The sequence below is a fragment of the Gregarina niphandrodes genome (genome assembly GCF_000223845.1).
Source record: "Gregarina niphandrodes unplaced genomic scaffold scaffold00003, whole genome shotgun sequence".
Classification (NCBI taxonomy): Eukaryota; Apicomplexa; class Conoidasida; order Eugregarinorida; family Gregarinidae; genus Gregarina; species Gregarina niphandrodes.
The window spans coordinates 107,610-121,503 of record NW_011646045.1 but is presented as its reverse complement, the minus strand read 5'-3'; the positions used below and the strand labels follow the sequence as shown (position 1 = coordinate 121,503).

Below are 13,894 nucleotides of genomic sequence, written 5' to 3'. Positions count from 1 at the left end.
ACCACAGCAGCCATGGAGGTTACTACAGCGACGTTGAATACTACATAAAACACAAGAACAATAACCAGCCAATAGAGCTGTATTTTTTAGATATTTAATGTACTAGATTTTTATAATAGTAATTAATAACAACATATTTTATCTTCAACCCAGCACAGCGTGCCGGCCTACCTTACCTAACCTGTTGTGTCCCCCTGGCGTGCTTCGAGCTATTTGGTGTGGGCAGATTTAGCGAAGTGGGGCAGGGCCGTGGGTTTACGTGGGTTTGAGGATTTACGTGGGTTTAACGGGCTAGCTGTGGGACGGGACGGGGCACGTCCCGGGATGGCTGGGAGTAGAGTGCTACCGACCGGGAGTACCGGACCACGCGCTGTCCAGGTTGCTTGAAGGGGCTGGATGTGAAAGGGGGGCGACGGTCGTGGATCATTATAACCGACCTGTGCTCGACTGACTGACTGACTGAACCGTCAACCTAAGAAAAAGGAGAAAATTTAAATAAAAATGAGAGGAAGCTGGAACCACCATGCTTACTACCGCGAAAAGATTCTGAATGCGGAGCAAGAAGTGGAGAAGGAACGTCAGAGAAAGCAGATGGTTCTGGGAGTCGGGATGATCACTGTCATGCTAACTGCATTCACCGTTGGCCTCACTGCCACCACCAATTATTTCGATTACAACAGGGCGGTTTATCCCTACAGGATTATGGATTCCTCCATCCAGGGGGTATTAAACTTCTTCTAACCTCTTGAATAGACGACCACGATCATTCACAGGATAGGATAAATATATATCGAAACATTTTTCAATACTTCGAGTAGAGCGATTATTTGCTCGAACATAAAATAAAACCATCACGAGTGATGGGAACATTTGGCGTAGTAAACTGACATGTATAAGGTCAAGGTGTAGAACGTGAGGGTGTAGAACGTGAGGGTGTATAAGGTGAAGGTGTAGAACGTGAGGGTGTATAAGGTGAGGGTGTATAAGGTGAGGGTTACGTATCAGATACGTAAGTATTCTCAGCATTCGTTAACTAAGTAGCAGAACTGAACAACTTTCCTTATCATCATTTCTTGGCCATTGTTGTGGGTCCGTTACAAGTCTAAATCGCACATTATACCGGAGGGCGACTCTGATACACATCCAGCAAAGCTCTCAAGCCTGTCAATATAGGCAATACTGAAGGGGCTAGCCATAACTCAAGACTTGCGTGCCAACTTGGGTAGGCAGATTTCAGACTTGAATGGTTCCGGATGAGCTGAGCCGATCTCTTCTCACCGTATCCGAGATGTGTGCGAGAAGTAGTTGATGGTTCGCTGACGGTTGGGGGCAGCGTTTTATACACAACCAAATGAAACTAGGCTCGTGAGAGACCCCAGCAAGCCCCTTAACGCTCACAAGCAGGTCAACAAGCAGGTCAAAGGTGAGCACAAGAACAAGCAGGTCAAAGGTGAGTAAAAGTGCAAACTACGTACTTGGATAGGAATGTTAAGCCACGCCATAACGGAATGTCACTGGAAATGAAACATAACCTGCACCGGTCGCAACCCTGTCTATTTGGGCAATACCGAACGGGGCACACCATTATTGAAGAATGAGTGCCTAGCTGGATTGCCGGTAACGTCAGCAGGGGCACTAAGCCCCGGGATAAGTTAGTCCTCATTGACATGGTTGTCTCTGAATGAGCTGAGTTTATTCATTGTCATCATAGTATCCCATAAGTTGTGAAATGTAAGTCGTAGGTAGCGCAGTTGTTCATTACGCGCAGATACATTTTCAACGGCAAGTCTTTCAATCGTACACTCCCATAAAGCCGGCGAGAGTGTGATGCTCACCGCAATAAGTACAACGCAAATAAAGTACATAACTACACGGAAAGGAATGTTGAGCCACGCCATAACGGAATGTCACTGGAAAGGTACTCTGACACGTAACCAGTAACCGTCGCAACCTCGTCAATATAGGCAATACTGAACGGGGCACATCATTATTGAAGAATGGGTGCCTAGCTGGATTGCCATGCTACGGAAACGTCAGTAAGGGCTTTAAGCCCCGGGATAAATTACTCCTCATTGACATGGTGGTCTCTGAATGAGCTGAGTTTATGTATTGTCATCATAATAACGTATATTGAACCGACGAGAGGCTCACATGTATAAATATGAAGCATTCATGTATCAGATACTTAAGTATTCTCAGCATCATTTACTAAGCAGCAGAACTGAACAACTTTGGTTATCATCATTTTGTGAGCCACATATAGCTAAGTCTCCGACATCTTCGCACCATCTCTTGGGCCGTGCTTGGACTCATGTTTTGAGCAAGGTGTCGACGATGCAACATGAATTTTTATTGCCTCCCAAAAAAAATTGGAGGGCGAGCCGACCCGTTTTGTCGCCGCACACGCGTGTGATGCGCGCTCAGCAGGGAGTGTTGATATTTGCTGCTGCTGATGCTGTTTTGAAAACCGGAAGCCCCGATGAATTGTTGGTGAAAGGCATGGTGGGGAACATGATTGGCCGTATTGTGACCTCTGCGGGTGGTACATTATTGTCAGACCCCCTCTTGGATTACCAGTCTGTCCCCAGCGGGGTGAGTGATTTCGTCAACACAATGGGTCCTCTGGCGCGCTCGGTTAACACCATTGCTTTGGGTGTTGATCCTCTCACTGCACTTGAAAGTGAGCCTTAGACAGGGTACATAAACCGATTTTATCAGACGGCTACTCGCCGACCGTGCGCACGTTGCCATTGTCGATGCTGGTCTCGCCCATAGATTCGGCCGGGAACGCAATCGGAGATGAGACCGCCACCGCAGTCAATCCCCTAGCTGCGGGATCGACTGTCCTTACGGGATCAGATGTGCTTCCTCGAGGTGGTGCGCTGGTCACCCGCGAAGGGCGATTTTCGCTGTACCCGACGACACGGGAAGGTCGTTTCAGGATAGGGCCGAATGGTGAACGGATCATATATGGGCCTGGTGGGGCGGATCTGGTTATAGACCCGGATGGGAATCGACAACTCCTTGGACCGGGTGGCATTCCACGGTTTGTTAATCCCATAGGAGACATTACCGACGACGCCGTTGCGCAGGTGGCGGCTTCCGGTTTTGTACTCCCTTACAACCGTGAGGCGGTTGCACAGACCCTAATTCCGCGAATTCGATTACGATCTCCGAGATCCACAATCAACTTCTATCAAGCTACGGACGGCGCTAACTACACGCCTTTCAACCGTGGAATTGAAGGGCTGACGCTCCCGAAAGCTGCGAAGAAACTGTTTCCTACCATTTCCTCATATGTCCCATAAGAGTGATTGATGCAGCTGCGTGTTGCAGCGGTCCTGCTGGCAATATTCCTTCCTCCTTCCGCGATTTTTGCGTTCGGGTCATCATCTCCTATTCTTGATAGCAAGCAGAGCGTGCTGCGATACCTGACAAGCAGATATCAAGTGGACAATGACTTGTCTGGCATGATCTCGTTTCAGGTAAGACTGCTGATTTGTTAACGGACTTGTTGGTGGCAGCTGCTGAAGGTGAATAAGGGCCAGATGTACGCTGAGGTGAGTAGTCTGGATGAGATGGGAAGGATGATCCGCGTCGTGTACAATGAAATCACGACTTTGCGGATGGTCCGCGAGTCTTACCGAAAGAGCGCGAACATGGGGGAGGTCCAGGAGGGATATTTGCGCCGGACGGCCGCTGAAGCGGTGACGGCGGCGGTGCGCAAGTTGATAGCGCAGGTGAGCAGTAGCGGCGATTGGGGGGCCAAGTCTTTGAAACGGTTCATCCATGCGCTGCAAATGTACGCTCAGCCAGAGCTCCGGAATCCGCTCGCGGAGGACGTGGATGACGAGTTCTGGGCGGAACAGGACATCCGACGACGCAACCAGGAGCTGGACAGGTTGCAACGGAAGGCCCGAGAGATCCTGATCCGCCTCGAAAGCTTTGTCGACTAGAACTTGGACTGGGTGGTGGGCTGACAGGACCCGGGGTGGGTGGCCCAGGGGTAGGGTGAACCCGGGGTGACCTGAGGTGTGTGGGCTAGATGGTGGTCGGAATATTGGTCGGAAAATGGTGGCCGATAGCGGGTCGCTGTCGTCGTATTCGCGACGGCGGGGCGAAGCGTTGGACCGTTTGCCGGTGATCCCCCCACAAACTGAGGACGACCTGTTGGTGGTGATTGAGGTGCGTCGGCCGTCGGGTGAGCAGAAGAAGGCGTTGTTGAAGTCGAAGGCGTTGAGTCGTTTGGTGAGTGAGCAGGGAGTGTGAAAGTTGTGTGCGCAGAGGCCGGCATCGCGGTTTTGGCTGGGTCCGATCGACGAGTACCACTGCGGGTTGTTGATCTTTCCGTTGGCGCTGGTTTCGTTGGTGGTGGCCTTGGGAATGACGAGTTACGGGGTGTGGAACATTTACGACGCAGTGACTTCGGGTGGCCAATTGACATGGGACGAGACGGGTGACCTGTTTGTGGGCATTTTCAAGACGCTGATTGGTGTCTTGTCGTTGTGTGGCGTGGCCTTCCGTTGGTCGTTGGGCATCCATTCACAGGTGATTGGGTTGCACGTGTTAATTGTGGCTTCCTTCATGAACGGCATCCTTAAAAGCTGCGAGTGGACCATGGCCTACCTCGGCTACCCGCACGGGCTGGCTGATGGCGAGTGGCGGCCGTCAGCAAGCGAGGTACGCTTCCTGCTTTGGTACTACGGGGAGTTGGTGGCGCTGGTGGTGGGCATCCCGATGTTCCTGGCGGGGCCGTTGCTGTCGCTGCATAAAGTACTGGAGTGCGGCGGGTCGGGCTGGGAGTATAAGAACTACCTCCAAGTCGTCTGGGACCTCCAGGTCGAAAAGGCGCTGCAGACGAAGTATGAAGAAAAGTGGCGCCGATGGGAACGGAAGAAGGGCAAGCCGCTCGGCGTGCCCGCGTTCCCACTGCTGACTGCGGCTTTGTCCAAACGGCGCCCGTCGCGATCCGTGTACCGCTACATAGAGGCGCACCACATGAAAGAGCGCGAAAATATTATTCACCAATTAGATTCAGAACAGTGATTTTTCCTTGTACATTCTGGTCGTGGCACTCTGGTCGTGTCACTCTGGTTGTGTGGTATCCGTGATTTGAGATCGTGTCGCTGGGAAATGTTTTACGAGCATGCTTGGTACCGAAGCCACGGCACTCTGTTAGTGTTTGGGTCGGAGTTGGTGGGAACGGCGCTGCTCACGTTTACGATCACAATGCTGTTGGCCATCTCGCCGTTGGACACCTTGGTGCCGGTGGCGATTGGAGCGCTGCTGTTGGCTCTATGCAATATCTTTGGTGAGTTGAGTGGCGCCCACTTCAACCCGTCGATTACGCTTGCGGTCTTCTCTCTGGATCGGCGTTTCGGCTGGGTACGGTGCGGCGCCTACCTCTTTGCAGAAGTTTTAGGGGCGCTGCTAGGTCTTAACGTCGCCGTCTGGCACTGCAGCGTTTTGAAGAATCCGTTTAGTGTGGCCGCCCACGCCAGCGACCACTACACCATCCCTCAGATGGTGGCCTGCGAGGCGATTTATACCTACATCATGACCATGACTTGTCTGCGATGTGCTATCGTCACACACACACCCAGTCCCCTGACCCCACTCTGGGTCGCAGGAGCAGTAATGATCACACTCACAGGGGTGGGTCTGAGCACACAGGGACCTGAGCACATAGAGGCCTGAGCACATAGAGGTTCGGCCGTCGCAGTGGTCTCATGCTCAACTGTTTCAGGTCGTGGCGGCGTCATATGCAGGTGGCCCCATCAGCGGAGCTTGCATGAATCCGGCGCTAGCCATAGCATTCATCGCCAAAGGAGGTCAGTGGATAGACTTATTGGTGTACACCGTTGGTCCGCTCTCGGGTTGTTTGGGAGCGGTCACCAGCTGCATGATCATTGAGCCCAAAATTTGGCTGCGGCGAATCGGGTTCAGGGATCCCTTGGTCGACCTGGAAAGCTGCGCGGGGCCGGAGCTGCCTCCGGTACGCAGAAATAAAAAGGAAAGATCGTAATGGACTATATCCCTGAAGATGTAAAACGAGTTTTAGTTTACCACGTAAGCCTGTGCGCTGGGTGGGTGGGGAGGAGCTTGCCAGTTCTTGTGCTAGTCATTGACTATTGTAGGGTATTGAAAAGCTTTTTCATTGGCAAGAGGACGCTTTATGTAAATTGTATCAGCATGATGGCCGGTCAAACATGATCTACACAGCACCCACTTCCAGTGGCAAGTCCCTAGTGGCTGATCTGGTGATGTGGACTTCTTTCTATTTGGAGTTTCCAGTCGATATTCCAAGGCCCCTGTGCATCTACTTGTTACCCTTTATAGCACTGGTGAAAGAGAAAGCGAGGACACTAAGCAAAATAGGGGAGGAGTTAGACAAGAAGGTGGCTCCCTTTTACTTTGGTGCTCCCATTGTTAATGAAGAAGACATAGATGTGGCCGTCTGCACGATCGAGAAAGGATCCCAGCTTGTTCAAAAGTACTTGTCCTGTAAGGACAGGACAATTCTGACTATAGTTATAGATGAATTCCACGTGTTCTTTACTCAGGGTCGCGGCGAGTTGATAGAGAATCTAATCATCAAAATAAAAGCCTTATCGGAACGCAGACTGGGAGAAAAAAGAAAGGAGTCGTTGCAGTCGTCAGGGAGGAGGCAGTCGTCAGAAAGGGAAGAGGCGGGCCCTGAAGACGTAATGGGGGAGGCGGCCGCCCTTCCTGACGGCTATGTGACCATAGGGGCCACCGGCGGCTTGCGGCACTACAAGGGCGAGATCCAGATTATCGGCATGTCGGCTACCTTTCCAAACCGTTCTCGTCTTCGGGAGTGGCTTCGTGCGGTTGACTATGAAGCCACGTATAGACCGGTCGAGCTGAAGCAGTATCTGGTATTGGAGAGAAGGACATTGCTGTGCGAGAGAGAGCGCCAGCTAGTTCCTTGTGACCCAATTGAGGTTCTAAAGCCATCATGTGGCGAGCTGGGGTCAGCTCCGGTAAAGTCAGCTCCTTTGAAGTCAGCTTCTTTGAAGTCAGCTTCTTTGGAGTCAGCTCCGTTGGAATTCCGGCAGTCGGTGCTTACGGTCCCCTACCTAGCACTGCAGCCGTATATCGAGAGAAATCATTCTGCCCTCCTCTTCTGTAGCAGTCGGAAAGGTTGTGAGGAATGGGCTTTACGACTGGCGAACCATTGCGAGGAGAGAAGTTTTCGGCCTCTAAGTCCACATTTAACTAGGGTGGTTTTACTGTTACGAACGAGTGCTTTGGGCACGTGGGGTACTTCTCGAGCGGAGTTCTGGAATGCTGTTGTTCCTTATGGTATTGGCATGCACCATAGCGGGATGTCCAACAGTGAGAGAACGATTGTGGAAGAGGCTTACAGACACGGAGTCCTTCGGGTGCTGACCGCCACTAGTACTCTTGCAGCAGGTGTGAACCTTCCTGCGTCACGAGTGGTATTCAACAGACCATTCCTTGGCCGGGATTTCATAACCACGATGGACTACAGGCAAATGTGTGGTCGCGCTGGTCGAACAGGGCAAGGCTCTTACGGAGAGTCATTCCTTGTCTGTCAAAAGGAAACAGATTTTGAGAAGGCGAAAACCGTAGTTCTCGATGACTTGAAAGCCAACCGGACACGCTCAGATGAAGCGGCTCAGCGTCTAATACTCCAGGCATGTAGTCTTAGTGGAGAAGAGGGGCTTTGCCCGAATGATCTACATTTCTGGCTGAATATGAGCTGCGATGAACACGATTTGCAAGAGCGTCAAGCCGAGCACCTTATGAATAGTCTAATACGACTGGGACACGTAATCCGGCACTAGTTACCTTTTGATGCACCGATTCCCTTATATCTCAATGCCGTTCCATCATATCTCCCGAAGTCATACCTCGCCAAGTCATATCTCCCTATTTGATTAGATTAAGTACAATGACCAAAGAAAGCTAATTGCTACTGAACTCGGTAATGGATGTGTGGATGGCAGTCCCCTTGAGGGGTACCTCCTTCTAAAAGAGTACAATCAAACGTTGTGGATTCCTGATTCTAAATTCTTGATGATTTTGCTAATTGTCCCATTCGAAGGCATGACAAGTTTATTCCTGTTTAGACAATACCTAAAAAGTAACAATTATCCTCTTAAGCAATCTTGCCCCGGAATTCATGTAACATAGGGCGTACCCGTTCCGTGTGCGTGTCCCTATTCTATACCAATCAGTCCCCAGCGTCATCCACATAAAATGTTCGTAGGGCTAAGTCAGTATGTAAGAGAATACGGAAGTGACTCCTATGAAACGAGACGCTGGATTAGCTCCGTGACGCCGCCTTGTCGAATCTCACGACGTGATGCTTTTGAATGGCTACTAAAAGTTTGCTGTACAGATTCTCAAGCTCGATGGGCACTCGCACAACTTGGCATTGCGGTCGATCGCGCTAGTAACATTCTGAAAGAGATGACTCTCTCTTTTCGTACCTGGTTGCCGACGTCTTTGGCTGAATGTTCCCAATTAAACGACGACGTCAGTGTCTACCCGGGATATGACCTTATCCGTCTCGAGAGACTGTATTGTGCTATGATTTGCGACTACTATTTGATGAATAGAGGGCCAATCAAACTACTACTAAAGATGCTAAATGTCCCTCTGGGGGACGTCGAATCAATTGTGCAGTCATGCTTATGCAACGGAGCATTTGTTGTCAAGCTAGCGGAGCATCTTAGGTGGTTCAACGTAAAACTTACTCTGGAACAATTTCTAGCTGAACAGAGACCTTCGGATTCCAAGAAATTCCCGTTGTCAAAATTCTTGCCGTTATTAAACCCCACCCTCGTGAACTCTCTCACTGCCAACGGGTTCAAGAAATTAAGCCTTTTGTCGGAGATTAATCCCAAAGCGCTTGTACTATCCCTCATAGATCTTGCTTGCAAAGAGTTGGCGCGCTCAAATTCGTTTGCACACGATTTTGCAAAACCGGTTTGCGCTGCATCAGGATGGAATACAGAGAATGAAGACACCGCGTACGAGACAATTCTGCCTGAGCAGCTACGAATCGGAGGCATTCGCCTAGTAGACTTTTTTTCTCGGAATTCTTCCCGGCAGGTCGAGCGATTAATAGATCATCAACGATCCGACGGATCAGGAGATCTTGAAGAAGATAATGGGGATGCCCATGGCCACTCGGTCAATCCGTTCGAGTTGGCGGCAGCCGTTGCGCGCCAAATCGTGATAATGGCCGCTGTCAGTCGCAAAGGTTATCGTTCGTGGCAACGCAAGCATGGTGACATTGAGGGCCATGAGGGGTTAGAAGCGGCAATGGAGATTTTCTCAATGAGCATAAGAAAGAAGATAGAGAGTATTTGGCAAGGTCAATTAGGCAACGCTGTTACGAGTCGCCGCAAAAGGGCTGGGACCTCCGCCGAAGGACCTCAGACGGATAACAATCTAGACACCGCTACTACGTCGGGGCTTGATGCTGGCTTGGACTCCCCATACCCAGATATTCTTTCGCTTCAGGATTCCGGGGATCCGGTTCAGGGGATGCAGGACATAGCAGACGCGGATAGCTTGCGCGAGGGTATTTCGACGGAGGAAATGACGACACCGGAAATTGCTATGGAGTTAACATACGGTCTGGACTTTTTGTCCAACTCTGTTGATTTATCGGAACTTCGCGAGGCTTTGGACTCGAACAACACTTCCCGATTCTCCTCGGGGCTGCGGGAGAGCCATGGAGCTCGCAGCGCCGGCTCGGAATCGGTGAAGCGTGGAAATCTGGGGTCTAAAACGCCATTGCAAAAGCGAAAGCGTTTCCAGCATCCTCCCAGCGCAACCGCCAGCCAGATGAGCTCAGTTGATATGCTATTCGATGGCTTGACAAGTCAGCTTGAGCACGAATTGCTCCCCACCGAGACTGCTCCTGCCACTGCTGCCAAGCCGCGTCGGGATGGCGCCGCAGGGAATGCTGCACTTGAGAACAATCAACCGCAGAACAAGAGAGGCCTAGGGCCGGTCGCGAAGGAGACCTCGAAACGTCCGAGATTCTCGTCTCAGGGAGCTGGCGATAGGGCTGATAATAGGGCTGACAACAGAGGGTTACCCAAGTCCGACTCGGCCCCGAGGTCCTCTTCGGCCCACTTGAACGCTGACCTGACCCCGAGGCATCAGATCAGGTCCGCGGGGGCACGGGAGGGTTCTAGCAGCTCGATTACGTCTGAAGGGTCTTCGCTACTATCGCTGGGGTCGGATGCATCGAATTTCCGGACTCTGCTTAGAATCCCATGTAAACTTGTTTCCGCCAATCTGGACTGCTATGTCAAGAACAACCCGCAGGAATGCTACAACCTGGCTGTGGACGAACACAGTCCCCCTTGGGAGCGGCTTTTTCTAAGTTCGCGCCCTCCGGTCGTGAATAACTCCTGGCTAGTTCTGCATGTAAATAAACGCGTGCGTCTGCAGCTGGCGGTTCGTCCCTTGGACACATCCCTGCTCAAAGCGCACTGGTTTGCTGAAGGAGACCAGCCACTAACCACGACTTCGGTGGACGCGTTTGTGGCCGCCCTCGCGCACCCTAGCACGAGCTGTCACGCCCTAGTTGCTGACTGCTGCACTCTCTTCTTCTGCCATGACCTGATATTTGCGTCCTGCTCTCGCCCAGCTCGGGCTCGGAACTCAACAAAGTCTCGGGACCTGACAGGGAGTTCTTCCGATGGCTTTGTGAACAAAGATGGGTTTACGGACAAGGATGGCTTTATGGATAAGGATGGCCCCGTGGACTCAACAAAGCAAAATAGCCCTCCCGACACCGTTGGTAGCCCGTGTTGGTCTCCCTACACGGCGACCTCTCCCAACCTCCCTTACTCTCCTGGTGCTCCGTTTTCATCGCCCGATGAGAGCAAGACAGAGGGCTGCAATCCATTGTCGCCTGCGGTAGAGGAGTCGCACTGCCGGGTCTTGTTGGGTCGTTGCTCGCCTGAGTTGCGGGCCGTACGACGTCTGTTGCGTTCGAAGTTGAAGACCGGGAAGGGGTCGATTGTGTTCGTTGGCGGGACGGCTGGCGGTCTGCGGCTTCTGAGACAGGGCTGGCTAGACCTGGAGGTTCTGCAGATGGCGTTCCCGCCGTTGTTTGACATGACGACCGCGCATTGGATGTACCCGGCGACCGACTCCTGCCACGTCCGGACCGTGTGCACCTCACCCGCGAGTTTCCTAGCACGTTACGGTGCTGGGCCGACGATCGAGCCGAGCGTGCTTCGCCTCTGGGCCGTCTATCAGGCGCTGCTCTGGAAACTCCGCGAGAGCCAGCAACTCTGCCATTACTGGGCGGCCGAGTGTCCCTACATCGCCACACTGGTCCTGCAGGCCGTCCACGGTGTGCCCGCACACGTGCGCCTCTCAAACCAGCGTGCGCCTCCCCTATCTGACTCCGCCGCCGTGGCGAGGCACGGTGGCCCGGACGGTCGTGACGGGCTTGGCCGTGGGCCGGCCGACTTGATAGAGGGGGCCGACTTGGCAGAGCCGGGTCACTTGGTCGAGCGGGGCGACTTGGTAGAACGGTGGCTGGTGCGGTGCCAGGAGCCGGAGTATTTGTCACTGCCGGAGCTACTGCAGCTGGACGAGGTTGTGCAGCTGTGTATCGCGCTGTACTCCTATCTGGGCTCACTCTGCCGACAGAAGCCGCGGCCGGCGCAGGCGCCTAAGTCGCGAGGTCTGTTGCCGTATCTGGACGTGGCGGCTTGTGGTCGCATCATTGAGACGGAGGTCCTGGGCTGGCCGTATATCGCCAGCCGGCGGTACGTGAGCAGCAAGGGTGCCATGGCCAAGTACGGTTTCCACTCGAGCGTGGCGCGGGCTTTTTGCAAGTGCATCGAGATATGTCGCTGCCTACACGGCGTGCTTGGCAACATCCGGGCCGTGAAAGACAGCATCTGTCCCGTGCCCAAACCCTGGTCGTCTGGAGCTGGGGCCGAGGCGTGTGGATGGTCGCAGAAGGTTGCCTTGAGCTCGTGCTGCAGATCTTCCGTGACGTACAGAATATTTCCCGTGTCCAACGTCTTCGGAAGCAGCACAGGACGAGTGGCCACTAGCATACGTAAGAAGGTGCAGAGGGAAAGGAAGTCCCGCCGGCGGCACTCGATCCCGGGGGTGGTAAGTCCGGAGTTTAGCGCCGGGCAGGCAAACGAAGAGAACTCGTCTCCAGTCGCTGGTACGTCCCCAGTTGCCAGAGCCGACACCAAATCCGCGGTTGAAGGTTGGGATGGTGCGAAGCGGGGGGTTAAACATGAGGTTCGGGAAACGTACTACGAAACTCACGATCTCTTGTGCCTGGAGAGGACCAAGGAAATACACAGTCCGTTGTCCGCGGAGCTTTGTGCTGATTGTAGTGGGTTACTCATTCGCCTCTGGGATGTCGTTGACTACGACCTTAATCGGCAGGAAAGGCGGTATCTACTGTGCAAAGAGCACCGTTCCTTATTTCGACGGCGATACCAAAACTACAAGGACGTTCCGCTACTGGCGGTGGCAATCATTCGCGATTCAGCGGGACAGAAGTTGACTGGGCGCGGCTCCGACGGATCCGGGATTGGTGGATCTGGGGTCGACGGATGTGGGGTCGGCGGATCTGGGGTTGTTGCGGGCAAAGTTTGTTTCTGCAGATTGGATGGAATAGCACGGTCCGGTGAGAAGGCGTTGGTTACATTTCTGGATGCGTGCGGTCTGTCGGGGGGAAGGTCCAAGATATTTTCGAGGAGTGCTAGGGGAACGCATGTAGCTAGTAGTAGAGACGTTTATCTTTTACCACAGTCTGACTTAGAGAATGTTGAGTTTGCCCCTCATGTACTGAAGCTGACCCCTCGGAAATTGATAAGTACATCTACAATATTGCTTTCAATCGATTACTGTCAGATTGAGCTGAGAATTTTAACGCATTTTAGTCGAGATCCGATTCTCAGTCAGATCTTGCATGAAGATAAGGAAGATCCATTTGTTCTTATTGCTTCCCACTGGCTAAGGAAAAAAGAGATCTCCTCTGAGGAGCGTCGTCAAGCTAAACAATGCGTATATGCCATTCTATACGGCCAGTCAGGAAAGTCACTGAAAAAACAGCAAATGACGAATAGTATGTCGCAGATAGGGTCAGGTACTTCCGGACTACACATCAGAAGTGAGGCAGGTGATCCCACAACCCTCTCGAGTCTGGGAGCATTCTCGAGTCTCGGAACATCCCCTCTCGTGGCGACTTCGACTGTTCCTTCCATCAGTGTTTCAGGCATGTCACTTGACAATGTACGGTCCCCCGAGGCGTTGCTTCCAGAAGGCGATAATGTGGGTTTAATGTGTAGTACTGTGAACGACTCAACATTTCATGAGTTGCGGTCAGCGTTAGGAATTGCTGCGCTTGATGATACTCTCGACTCGTTTAAACGAGTCTTTCCTGTAACATTCGACTTTATTACCAAATTACAGGCGCATGTTGGTAAGCACCTCTATATTACGACTCTGGGGAATCGACGACGATATTTTCCGAAACTCAGAGAAGACAAACGCGATGGTAGATCGTTACGGCAAGCTGTCAACACACTTTGTCAGGGGTCGGTTGCCGACATAATGAAATATGTATGTTCTTCGCTGAATCCAGTTTTACAGGGCAGAGCCCATCACGTTCTTCAAATTCATGACCAGCTTCTGATTGAATTTGAACGCGAATATGATGAAAGAGTCACGTTTGATTTGGTGTAAGTGTGCTGCGCGCGCGAATTAACAATTTAACCATTCCGTTTAGGCGCGAGATAGTAGAGGTCTGTGAGGACAGTTTGAAGCTAAATATCCCGTTGAAAGTCAAATGGTCAATCGACCGTACCTGGGGCAAAATAGCTTGACCATTTTTTTC

General features: G+C 52.1%; 10 protein-coding genes across 10 annotated transcripts; 8 read left to right on the top strand and 2 right to left on the bottom strand.

Annotated features, from left to right (window-relative positions):
• Window positions 1-501: 501 nt before the first annotated feature.
• Window positions 502-741, top strand: GNI_019710 (putative transmembrane protein; the record flags this gene model as incomplete). The annotated part of the gene is made up of 1 exon (XM_011135951.1): window positions 502-741. The coding sequence occupies one exon, from the start codon at window positions 502-504 to the stop codon at window positions 739-741; it is 240 nt and encodes a 79-aa protein (XP_011134253.1).
• A 911-nt stretch (window positions 742-1,652) lies between these two features.
• Window positions 1,653-1,898, bottom strand: GNI_019700 (putative transmembrane protein; the record flags this gene model as incomplete). The annotated part of the gene is made up of 1 exon (XM_011135950.1): window positions 1,653-1,898. One exon carries the CDS (start codon window positions 1,896-1,898, stop codon window positions 1,653-1,655), a length of 246 nt encoding a protein of 81 aa, XP_011134252.1.
• A 514-nt stretch (window positions 1,899-2,412) lies between these two features.
• Window positions 2,413-3,308, top strand: GNI_019690 (hypothetical protein; the record flags this gene model as incomplete). The annotated part of the gene is made up of 2 exons (XM_011135949.1): window positions 2,413-2,680; window positions 2,719-3,308. 2 exons carry the CDS (start codon window positions 2,413-2,415, stop codon window positions 3,306-3,308), a joined length of 858 nt encoding a protein of 285 aa, XP_011134251.1.
• Window positions 3,309-3,470: 162 nt separating this feature from the next.
• Window positions 3,471-3,956, top strand: GNI_019680 (hypothetical protein; the record flags this gene model as incomplete). Its single annotated transcript, XM_011135948.1, has 2 exons — window positions 3,471-3,485; window positions 3,525-3,956. The coding sequence occupies 2 exons, from the start codon at window positions 3,471-3,473 to the stop codon at window positions 3,954-3,956; spliced, it is 447 nt and encodes a 148-aa protein (XP_011134250.1).
• Window positions 3,957-4,071: 115 nt separating this feature from the next.
• On the top strand, window positions 4,072-5,046 carry GNI_019670 (putative transmembrane protein; the record flags this gene model as incomplete). The annotated part of the gene is made up of 2 exons (XM_011135947.1): window positions 4,072-4,248; window positions 4,285-5,046. 2 exons carry the CDS (start codon window positions 4,072-4,074, stop codon window positions 5,044-5,046), a joined length of 939 nt encoding a protein of 312 aa, XP_011134249.1.
• Window positions 5,047-5,133: 87 nt separating this feature from the next.
• Window positions 5,134-6,025, top strand: GNI_019660 (major intrinsic protein; the record flags this gene model as incomplete). The annotated part of the gene is made up of 2 exons (XM_011135946.1): window positions 5,134-5,586; window positions 5,747-6,025. The coding sequence occupies 2 exons, from the start codon at window positions 5,134-5,136 to the stop codon at window positions 6,023-6,025; spliced, it is 732 nt and encodes a 243-aa protein (XP_011134248.1).
• Window positions 6,026-6,209: 184 nt separating this feature from the next.
• Window positions 6,210-7,832, top strand: GNI_019650 (DEAD/DEAH box helicase; the record flags this gene model as incomplete). Its single annotated transcript, XM_011135945.1, has 1 exon — window positions 6,210-7,832. The coding sequence occupies one exon, from the start codon at window positions 6,210-6,212 to the stop codon at window positions 7,830-7,832; it is 1,623 nt and encodes a 540-aa protein (XP_011134247.1).
• A 198-nt stretch (window positions 7,833-8,030) lies between these two features.
• GNI_019640 (hypothetical protein) lies at window positions 8,031-8,238 on the bottom strand (the record flags this gene model as incomplete). The annotated part of the gene is made up of 2 exons (XM_011135944.1): window positions 8,031-8,124; window positions 8,189-8,238. The coding sequence occupies 2 exons, from the start codon at window positions 8,236-8,238 to the stop codon at window positions 8,031-8,033; spliced, it is 144 nt and encodes a 47-aa protein (XP_011134246.1).
• Window positions 8,239-8,460: 222 nt separating this feature from the next.
• Window positions 8,461-10,277, top strand: GNI_019630 (hypothetical protein; the record flags this gene model as incomplete). The annotated part of the gene is made up of 2 exons (XM_011135943.1): window positions 8,461-10,175; window positions 10,223-10,277. 2 exons carry the CDS (start codon window positions 8,461-8,463, stop codon window positions 10,275-10,277), a joined length of 1,770 nt encoding a protein of 589 aa, XP_011134245.1.
• A 2,006-nt stretch (window positions 10,278-12,283) lies between these two features.
• Window positions 12,284-13,883, top strand: GNI_019620 (DNA polymerase; the record flags this gene model as incomplete). Its single annotated transcript, XM_011135942.1, has 4 exons — window positions 12,284-12,288; window positions 12,387-13,123; window positions 13,274-13,739; window positions 13,787-13,883. The coding sequence occupies 4 exons, from the start codon at window positions 12,284-12,286 to the stop codon at window positions 13,881-13,883; spliced, it is 1,305 nt and encodes a 434-aa protein (XP_011134244.1).
• Window positions 13,884-13,894: the final 11 nt, after the last annotated feature.